The 11,683-nt window shown below is 42.6% G+C and overlaps 1 protein-coding gene across 2 annotated transcripts in view; it reads right to left on the reverse strand.

The window, feature by feature from the left end:
- Positions 1–9,882, reverse strand: part of LOC109899734 (disintegrin and metalloproteinase domain-containing protein 12) — a 147,594-nt gene extending 137,712 nt beyond the window's left edge. For both annotated transcript variants that reach the window (XM_031835683.1, XM_020495207.2), the window contains exon 1: positions 9,422–9,882. In XM_031835683.1, the coding sequence (XP_031691543.1) occupies positions 9,422–9,530 (109 nt within the window). In that variant the 5' untranslated portion in view covers positions 9,531–9,882. The remainder of the gene's footprint in view (positions 1–9,421) is intronic.
- Positions 9,883–11,683: the final 1,801 nt, after the last annotated feature.

Below are 11,683 nucleotides of genomic sequence, written 5' to 3' on the forward strand. Positions count from 1 at the left end.
GTGATTTTCTGGATTTTTTTTCCTTCTCATTTTGTCTGTCATAGTTGAAGTGTACCTATGATGAAAATTACAGGCCTCTCTCATCTTTTTAAGTGGGAGAACTTGCACAATTGGTGGCTGACTAAATACTTTTTTGCCCTACTGTAAGTATTGTATTACATGGGCTGCTTATGGTTTCTGAATACATTCCCTTTCATTCACACCTGATATTTACAGTATTTTTACAGTGTTTTAGTCTCTCTTGAGGAACACATAAAGCGAGAGAGAGAGAGAGAGAGAGAGAGAGAGAGAGAGAGAGAGAGAGAGAGAAATGTGTTGAGAGATAAAGGGCAAGAGTCAGAACAAGAGAGAACAGAACAGTGGCTTTTTGCCAAGTTGGTTTCATTATCTCCTTAGCCTGTGATCAATGTCATATTACCCACAGTGCATTGTGGTGTTTCCTTGAGTACATCTCCCTAGCGGTACCCTCTTCTACTTAAAGAATGTCAACAACCACCATTCTATATTTTGATCTAGATAGAAAACATATTGCCATTTTATTTGAAGGTTGAAGGTTGAGAGAGTGAGGGGAGCTACAAACATTTCAGATATTCAATTACCGATTACATCAATCTAACTTCAATGATCTTTGAATGAAGAACTATCTACTGAAGTCAATAGGGCTGCACCCATTCTGTTAGCACTAACAAAGGCCAATCAAATCCATTTTGTAGAATGTATCTTTTAACTGCATGCGCTTCTAGCAGCAAAGACTTTAATGTCATTTCATCACTCTGAAAGTATAGTACTAAAGTACAAAGGCAGACCCATTTATAAGACACAAGCCTCCTTTGAACGAGCCAGTTATGGTTTTAGGGCTAATGCTACAACATCAAAGAAAAATATTTAACAATTTTCCTTGTTAAAACTTTACTGTGTCACTTTGCACACAATAAAAAAAACAGTCGTTGAAACAAATCCTATTAGAAATCCTACTCTTACACTAATAAAATCTATAGCTAGCGCTAGCTCTCTCCTCTGTGATGTTTATGATCAATCAAATAAAATTATATTGGTCACCTGCTTCCTAAACAACAGGTGTAGATGTGCGTGTGGTATGTGTTTGTGGGCGTATGTAGTGTGTGTGTGTGTGTGTGTGTGTGTGTGTGTGTGTGTGTGTGTGTGTGTGTTCATAGAGTCAGTGCAGGAGAGAGTGCAAAAAAGTGTATATGTGTGTGTAGAGTCCAGTGCGTGTGCATATATGTCAGTGCAAGAGAGTTAGTGCAGAAAAGGGTCAATGCAGGTTATCCGGGTAGCCATTTGATTTGCTACTTAGCAGGCTTGTTTAGTAGTCTTGGGGGTAGAATTTGTTCAGGTTCCTGTTGGTTCTAGACTTGGTACCGCTTGCCGTGTGGAAGCAGAGAGAACAGTTTATGGCTTCTTTGACAATTGTTTCCTCTGACACCGCCTTGTATAGAGGTCCTGCATGGCAAGGAGCTTGGCCCCAGGGATGTACTGGGCCGTACTCACCACCCTCTGTAGCTCCGAGTGCCTTGCAGTTACCATACCAAGCGGTGATGCAGCCAATCAAGATGCCGTCGATGGTGCAGCTGTAGAACTTTTTGAGGATCTGAGGGCCCATGCCAAATCTTTTCAGCTTCCTGAGGGGGAAGAGGTGCTGTCGTTCCCTCTTCACAACTGTGTGGGTGTGTGTGGACCATGTTCATTGCTTAGTGATGTGGACACAGAGAAAGCTCTAGACCTGTGCAATTACAGCACCATCGCTGGGGCATGCTCGCCCCTCTGTTTCCTGTAGTCCACGATCAGCTTTTTTGTCTTGTTGATGTTGAGGGAGAGGTTGTTGCCCTGGCACCACACTGCCAGGTCAGTAATCATTCCTACCACTGTTGGGTCATCAGCAAACGTGGTGATGGTGTTGGAGTTGTGCGTGGCCACGCAGTTGTGGGTCAATGGGGAGTACAGGAGGGAACAAAGTACACCTGAACGGACCTCATGTTGCTGGACATCGTGGCGTATGTGTTGTTGCATACCCTCACCGCCTGGGGGCACCACTTCAGGAAGTCCAGAATCCATTTGCAGAGGGAGGTGTTCAGTCCCAGGGTCCCTCGCTTGGTGATGAGCTTGGAGGGAACTATAGTTATGAATACTGAGCTGTAGTCAATGAACAGCATTCTTACATAGGTATTATTTTTGTCCACATGAGTGAGGGCAGTGTGGAGTGCAATAGAGATTGCGTCATCTGTGGTTCTGTTGGAGCAGTATGTGAGTTAGAGTGGGCCCAGGGTGTCTGGGATAATAGTGTTGATGTGAGCAATGACCAACCTTTAAAAGTATTTCATGGCTATAGATCTGAGTGCTACAGTGCGATAGTAATTTAGTCATTCCAGAAACAAGTCTTTCACCGTTGCCGCTTGTTATAGACCCCCCTCGGACCCCTGTTGTGCCCTGGACACCATATGTGAATTGATCGCCCCCCCCATCTATCTTCAGAGTTCATACTGTTAGGTGACCTAAACTGGGACATTCGTAACACCCTCGCCATCCTACAATCTAAGCTAAATGCCCTCAATCTCACACAAATCATCAAGGAACCTACCAGGTACAACCCAAAATCCGGAACCATGGGTACCCTCTTAGATATCATCCTGACCAACCTTCCCTCTAAATATACCTCTGCTGTCTTCAAACAGGATCTCAGTGATCACTGCCTCATTGCCTGCGTGCGTACTGGGTCCACGGTCAAACGACCACCCTTCATCACTATCAAATGCTCCCTAAAACACTTCAGCGAGGAGGCCTTTCTAATTGACCTGGAAGGATATTGACATAATCCTGTCAGTAGAGGATGCCTGGTTGCTCTTCAAAAGTGCTTTCCTCCCATTAAGAAAATGTAGAACTAAAAACAAATATAGCCCTTGGTTGATCCCAGACTTGACTGCCCTTGACCAGCACAAAAACATCCTGTGGCATTCTGCATTAGCAATGAATAGCCTCTGCGATTTGCAACTTTTCAGGGAAGTCAGGAACCAATATACTCAGTCAGTTATGAAAGCTAAGGCTAGCTTTTTCAAACCGAAGTTTGCTTCCTGTAGCACTAATTCCAAAAAGTTTTTGGACACTGTAAAGTCCATGGAGAATAAGAGCACCTCCTTCCAGCTGCCCACTGCACTGAGGATAGGAAACACTGTCACCACCGATAAATCTACGATAATTGATCATTTCAATTAGCATTTTTCCATGGCTGGTCATGCTTTCCACCTGGCTACCCCGACACTGGCCAACATCTCAACACCCCCTCCAGCAACTGGATTTCTTAGAACTGTCTGGATTAGTGTACCGCTCCTGGAAAGCAGCAGTTCTAGCCTAGCAGCAGTTCTAACATCCAGTACGGATGTTGCCTGTAATCCATGGCTTCTGGTTGGGGTATGTACGTATGGTCACTGTGGGATGATGTCGTCGATGCACTTATTAATGAAGCCAGTGACTGATGTGGTAAAGTCAATGTTATTTGATAAATCACGGAACATATTCAAGTCTGTACTAGCGAAACAGTCCTGTATATAACAGTCCGGTGCCACAGGGTTCAATTCTTGGACCGACTCTCTTCTCTGTATACATCAATGAGGTCGCTCTTGCTGCTGGTGAGTCCCTGATCCACCTCTACGCGGACGACACCATTCTGTATACTTCCGGCCCTTCTTTGGACACTGTGTTAACAACCCTCCAGGCAAGCTTCAATGCCATACAACTCTCCTTCCGTGGCCTCCAATTGCTCTTAAATACAAGTAAAACTAAATGCATGCTCTTCAACCGATCGCTACCTGCACCTATCCGCCTGTCCAACATCACTACTCTGGACGGCTCTGACTTAGAATACGTGGACAACTACAAATACTTAGGTGTCTGGTTAGACTGTAAACTCTCCTTCCAGACCCATATCAAACATCTCCAATCCAAAGTTAAATCTAGAATTGGCTTCCTATTTCGCAACAAAGCATCCTTCACTCATGCTGCCAAACATACCCTTGTAAAACTGACCATCCTACCAATCCTCGACTTTGGCGATGTCATTTACAAAATAGCCTCCAATACCCTACTCAACAAATTGGATGCAGTCTATCACAGTGCAATCCGTTTTATCACCAAAGCCCCATATACTACCCACCATTGTGACCTGTACGCTCTCGTTGGCTGGCCCTCGCTTCATACTCGTCGCCAAACCCACTGGCTCCATGTCATCTACAAGACCCTGCTAGGTAAAGTCCCCCCTTATCTCAGCTCGCTGGTCACCATAGCATCTCCCACCTGTAGCACACGCTCCAGCAGGTATATCTCTCTAGTCACCCCCAAAACCAATTCTTTCTTTGGCCGCCTCTCCTTCCAGTTCTCTGCTGCCAATGACTGGAACGAACTACAAAAATCTCTGAAACTGGAAACACTTATCTCCCTCACTAGCTTTAAGCACCAACTGTCAGAGCAGCTCACAGATTACTGCACCTGTACATAGCCCACCTATAATTTAGCCCAAACAACTACCTCTTTCCCAACTGTATTTAATTTTTATTTATTTATTTAATTTGCTCCTTTGCACCCCATTATTTTTATTTTACTTTGCACATTCTTCCATTTCAAAACTACCATTCCAGTGTTTTACTTGCTATATTGTATTTACTTTGCCACCATGGCCTTTTTTGCCTTTACCTCCCTTCTCACCTCATTTGCTCACATTGTATATAGACTTGTTTATACTGTATTATTGACTGTATGTTTGTTTTACTCCATGTGTAACTCTGTGTCGTTGTATCTGTCGAACTGCTTTGCTTTATCTTGGCCAGGTCGCAATTGTAAATAAGAACTTGTTCTCAACTTGCCTACCTGGTTAAATAAAGGTAAAATAAATAAAATAAATAAAAATTAGCATCTGCTTCATTGGACAACTTCCGTATTGAGTGCATCACCGGTACTTCCTGTTTGAGTAAAAGTGCTCTAGAGTTTTGTCCCCTCTAGTTGCACAGGTGACATGTTGGTAAAATATATTTGGTAAAATATATTTTAGTTTCCCTGCATTAAATTCACTGGCCACGAGAAACCCCGCCTCTGGCTGTGCATTTTCTTGTTTGCTTATGGCCCTATACAGGTCGTTGAGTGTGGTCTTAGTGCCAGTATCGGTTTGTGGTGGTAAATAGACATCTCCAAAAAAACACACTATCATACGGTATTCTAACTCAGGTGAGGAAAAACTTGAGACTTCCTTAACATTAGAGATTGCACACCAGCTGTTGATGACAAAGAGACACCCCTCCTCCCTTCATCTTACCCGAGTCTGTTCATCCACTCTTGACGATGCATAGAAAAATGCTATACAGTACATACAAAAGTATGTGGACATCCTTCTGTGGATTAAGCTATTTCAGCCACACCGGTTGCTGACAGGTGTATAAAATCGAGCACACAGCCATGCAATCTCTATAGACAAATATTGGCAGTAGAATGGCCTTATTGAAGAGCTCAGTGACTATCAATGTGGCACCGTCATAGGATGCCACCTTTCCAACAAGTCAGTTTCTTCTGTTAAGGGAGATCCCTGAAGTGTGTGTGTGTACGTGTCTGTGTGAGTTAGGGTGGTGCTTCCTATGCCTGACGTGGTGGGTTAGTGAGATCTGCCTCCAGCAGGCACTCCCATCCCTCAGGAGCTTCAGAGGAATCCTCGGCATAGGAGCCACCTTCCAACTTGTTCTCTGCAGACCCAGGATTCTACCTCTGAGCTCTGGGGATCCCATCATGGGGACCTGTGGATTATGGCCTTCTGTAACTGAAGGCCAGAATGTAGGAACAACTAACAGCCAGCTGTGGAGAAGCACACTCCAGCTATCACCTCAGTGTCCCCAGCACAGGGGTTTTAGTCTGCTCACCATCAAAAGTCCATAAAACTGACCAGGGTAAAATGGCTAGAATCGATAAAATAATGATTAAGTTGTGTAGTTACATAGTCGTGACACAGCACTCTCTAGTGTTGATTAGTTTAAAAAAACAAGTGACTGTAGGACATAATATTTCCTCTGCTCTGTCAGCTACAATCAATGTCAGATTGTATTTTCCACAATCTTTGTGTCAAGTGTGTCACAAAGTACATAGCAGGTCATGTTAAGTAAGTGATGATGACACTGCCTAAACCAATAGTGACATGGTGCTTAGAAAGTCCTCAAAACTGCAACTGTCCCAATGACCCACCCACAAACTGCACGTGTCTGTCAGTTCACTCTGGCGTGCACAATGAAGCCCTCTCCTTCATTCCTTTCTTTACCTCTCAGTTGGCATTTAGGCTCACCTAACATGGCCCCACTATTGGAACACCCCAGCATGAACCTCATTTTATGCATGCCTTATAAGGACATCCAATTGAGAAGACAGGCATCTAGCATGGCACCTCTCTCCATGAGTATACCTAAAGAGGGCATAGGGTTCATGCCTCGCACTGATAATGTCAAAAAGCACTCACTCTGAGTGCTTTTTGTCTGTGCCCAGTGTGGTCATCTGTTCTGCTGCTGTGTCCACTACAAAGAACTCTCAGGTTCAGAAATGCCTTCCTATCTCTGCCTGTTAGCAATGTACTGCAGAACTATGGCTTTTGTTAACGAGTTCTTTATAAGAAAAATGAATTATGTTTCGATGAACTGTTTGCCTACTGACATTTGTGTAGACTTGAAAAAAGTATTTTGTCAACCGAAACGTTGACAGAGAAATGTGTTTTTCTTATTTTGTTTCTACAATGGGTTTTGTGTGTGTGTATGAAGGGGGATTCAAAGTGCACACACATGCGAGTGTGTTTTCTATACTCACTTGTGCACTCATGTGTGCATACATCTGTGTGTTGGGATGCATGTCAGGTTGTGTTTGTCTGTTAGCTCCCAGGGTGGTGCAGCAGCAGCGTCTGGCGAGCAGCAGGTAGCTAAATCACACAGACAACTTTAATGACCAATGGCAGCTATCAGAGAGAGACACTCATAACTGTTCCTCACAGTCCCAAAACGACAATAACTAATGCCAACATGTCCCCATAATGTCAAAGGCAGCCAATGAGCTAGAGGGAGGGTGTGGCAACGGTGGCGGCCGTCAGCCATCCCATAGCATTCTGAGGGGATACAAGAGTTACATCCAAGGAAACGGCGATGAGCGCTACACTCCTCAGAGAAAGAGTGTGTGTGTGTATGTGTGTGTGTGTGTGTGTCTCAGACTGTTTCTCTTTGTGTCCATGTTTGTGTGGTCAGAGTAAAACCTTCTCTCCCTGGCCCTTCCTTACCATTTTGACAAAACCAACGACATTATATCCCTTATAATGAATGCAGTTTACCAGGGCAGCAGTCTGACTGAATATATAATATCCTCAAATCTAATCAAGGTAATTCGGCTCCCTAGTCTAATTATTTATTGAAGACTGGATTAATCACAGGTTGTACACAACCTTGTTTAAATCTATGTAGACTAATAGGAATAAACACGATTAAGAGTTTATCGGTCTGAAATGAAACCGACATTCACTATGATGCTATTTTCAAAGAAGACCGATTACCCAATCATCTTTGTTGTTTGACAACCCTGTAGTTACACAGTAATTAGGATAACTTCACTCCTCTAGCCATACAGCATGTGATTATAGTTTACCAACCAAATTCACATTTTCTCTGGATTGAGAGTCCAGCTTTTCTGGGAGTTCTGGGAGACTCCACCTCCTTTGACAATCACCATTGAACACACAGTAGGATCTTACAGCCTCTATGGCAATGAATTATATGAACTGTGATAAGAATCCAGAATGGCATTGAGTCTGAACTATCCTTTCAGTTCTCTCCAAATTGCCAGTGAGAAGGTGAAGATTCTCGAACTATCGCCTATTGAACAAGTTCTACGAGACCTTGAATCTTTACCTCCCTGCTATAGCCCACACATGACTATACAAATGACACATCAGTATCTTATTATAAGAGTAGAGCACGTCCAATATTTTACATTTGTTGATGAAGACATTCCAACTACATGGTCTATCCTGCAATTTAAATATATAAGTGGAGAGATCTCAGTCGATATCCTGCTGACATCCAAGCAAGGTTTTGCAGTATTTCAATACACACCATCCTCAAAGTATTTTTACGACCTGTTTAGAGTCATGCAGGACCAGAGTGTAACCTTTGTAGGTTACTAAAATATATTCTGGTTTAATGGCCTTTCACAGAGTGCAGCAGATGGAACGATAAACACTGTCATTATCATTCCTCCCTTCTGTAATGAGGAGATGATAGAGAAACCATTTATATGTCATGAATAAACTAGGCTATAAGAGGTGTTATGAAACATAGGCCTATTCTAACCCATCTAAATCCCTACACTCACTAATGTTATGTTTCATGGAGAGACCATAGAAGTGGCTCAAACACAATTCCACTCAGGTTACCAAATACCCACTGACAAACTCTCTTTATCCTAACAGTTTCTTAACTTCCCACTCCCTCTGTACCACTGACTGAGTCAGAAAAGCTCTACTCAAGAGGGTGGGAGATGGAGGATAATAGCTGTTCTGAGGCCAGTCCCTTTGGCTAAATCCAGCTGACAGGCTGAGTGTTCACAGATGCCCTCACTAGATCCTCTCTCTGATCAAAGGACGCATCTCAAATGTAATATTATCAACAATGTACAGTGTTTTAGCAATGTGCAAATAGTTGTGGTACGAATAGTTGGGGAAGAGAAATAAATAGATACATATTGGTGATATTTACAATGTTGTTTGTGCTGCACTGGTTGCCCTTCTCTCTCTGTCGCTATTTCTCTCCCTCTCTGTCTGTCAGTCTCTCACTCTCTCTGTATGTATCCCTGTCACACACACACACCGATTAGATATTTTTTTCTCACTCACGCATACTGTACAGTAATCACTCATGAATATTTAATTATTCATTTTGATGTATGTATTTCTGCAATCTGAACATAAGCAGGCAATGTGTCGTGTGTTAAACTCATCTATCCAGCACTGCTGTCACTGTCTGTCAGACTTTCCTGCTATTGTCTTATTTTACAGTGCAGGAAACAATAGCCACAGGATGCACCACAGTAACAAACGTCTCTCTCCCTCCCTCCCTGTCTTTCTCTCCCTCTAACACTCACACACATTTGTATTACATTTGGCCAAATAGAGATGCAGAAAAAAACGGTTTGTTTTTTAAAGTGGAATTGCTCACATCTGCATATTTTTACATTTGTTGCCTGTGATTTTTGCATTAATGGAAAACTTTGATAAAATAGCTGAATTAAGGTTGATTCCGTTTTAATCTTTTTATACTGACGTTAACAGACATTTGGTACACACTGTAAACTGTGTATAGTGCAAAGAATAAAAATGTCAGTATTGCTAATTGAAATAGAGACTTACCGTCATGTAAATTCAGAAGTGTGTTGTCTGTATTGCTCGTTGCAACGGACATGGACAAGACATAAAAAGCAATCAGAAATGCAAAGTTATTCCAACTCCAGGTTGTCATGTTGCCCGGGAAAATGCGTTCGGATTGTATTACGGAAACGACACGACCAAACTATGCTGTCTACGATTGATTGACAGGATGCGGGATGCAAAGCAGTAGCCTAGAGTCGGATCAGGTCCGAAACTCCCCAGAACTAGATCACGAAATCGGAGCTGTCAAAAACTTTTTATCCAAGCATGTTGAAATCCCTGCATGCTGCGCTCAAGAACTTGGCAATTATCTCTCCAAGACATTGAGAAGTGAGTTTGAAAAAGGAAAAGTAGACCGGAGCGACAGAAAAAAGAGAGCCTACATAAGAAGTCTGATTCACGAGACCAGCATACCCTTTCACATCGGAGCCGCAACGCTCTTCTCCTCTACAATGAGGGAGAAGCTATGATGCCCAATTGATGACGTATGTCGCGCAGCTGAGAGTCGAGAAAATCTATCTTCCTCCAGCAGGTGGCGTTTTTTGTTGTTTCGCCCAACAAGCAAGGAGTGTTTCTATGGAGGTTAAATGTTTTAATTTTTCCAAATATTGAACAACTTGTTGCGTTGTGGCCATATACTTATAATTCATACAAGGATTTTGGAATCTGTAACCATGGCAATTTGACTGTTAAATGAAAGATTCACGCATTTGGAATGTTATATCGTATTTGTGCATCTCTGAGCGACGTTCTATCGATTCCTGGATCATTTCATGTTTTCACGTGTATCTGAGCTGTTCAAGCAGGCAGAACAGCTCTAATACAGCCGGTATAACGAGTTTTGCATCATGCTATTTTGTATGCTTCAAAAATATTGGGAAATTATATTATTTTATACTAATACAATTGCTCAGAGAAATAGATTTAGTTTAACAAGTAATACATTTTTTCTTTGAAAAGTAGTGATCAAAATGAAAAATTCTTCTCAATAAAGTATTCAGAAGTTTAGTATTTGGTCCCATATTTCAAGCACGCAATGAATACATCAAGCTTTGTGACTACAAACTTGTTGGATGCATTTACAGTTTGTTTTGGTTGTGTTTCTGATTATTTTGTGCCCGATAGAAATGAATGGTAAATCATTGGTAATGGTGAGAGGTTAGCATGTCTTGGGGGTATGATCTTTGACCCTATGTAAACTTTCTCACTCATCCTTATTCATAATGAATTATATGCATAATCATGGTAGAATCCACATAAATGGTCCAGCCAATGTACCCCCTCTGCGAAATACGTCTGACAGATATTCTTTTATAAATAATAATTATGATAAAATGTGGGCTTAAACATTTATTTGAGTAATTAATTTAACCCCCTTAATTTAACCCCCCTTGAGTAATTCATGTAACATCTCTCCTTGATTCCTCTTATCTACACTGAACAAAAATGTTAACACAACATGTAAAGTGTTGGTCCCATATTTCATGAGCCAAAATAAAAAATCCCCAAAATCCCCCAAAATCGTATTTCTCTCAAATTTTGTGCACAAAATTGCCTACATCCCTGCTAGTGAGCATTTCTCCTTACTGTACCTGACAGGTGTAGCATATCAATAAGCTGATTAAACATTACACAGATGCACCTTGTGCTGGGGACACTAAAAGGCCACTTTAAAATGTGTAGTTTTGTCACACAACATAATGCCACAGAGGTCTCTAGTTTTGAGGGAGCATGCAATTGGCATGCTGACTGCAAGAATATCCACCAGAGCACCAATTTGGCAGTACGTCCAATCGGTCTCACAACCGCAGAGCAGGTGTACAGTAACCATGCCAGCCAAGGACCTCCACACCAGGCTTCTTCAGCTGCGGGATCGTCTGAGCGGGGTGGAGGGGGTGCTGATGTAACAGTATTACTTTAGTCCGTCCCCTCGCCAATACCCGGGCTCGAACCAGGGACCCTCTGCACACATCAACAACTGACACCCACGAAGCATCGTTACCCATCGCTCCACAAAAGCCATGGCCCTTGCAGAGCAAGGGGAATCACTACTTCAATGTCTCAGAGCAAGTGACGTCACCGATTGAAACGGTATTAGCACGCACCACCGCAAACTAGCTAGCCATTTCACATCCGTTACACTGAGGAGTATTTATTTCTATATTAAAGCCCTTTTGTGGGGATAAACTCATTCCGATTGGCTGGGCCTGGCTCCCCAGTGGGTGTGGCTGCCAAGTGGGTGGG

This window comes from Oncorhynchus kisutch, linkage group LG11, assembly GCF_002021735.2.
Source record: "Oncorhynchus kisutch isolate 150728-3 linkage group LG11, Okis_V2, whole genome shotgun sequence".
NCBI classification, from domain to species: domain Eukaryota; kingdom Metazoa; phylum Chordata; class Actinopteri; order Salmoniformes; family Salmonidae; genus Oncorhynchus; species Oncorhynchus kisutch.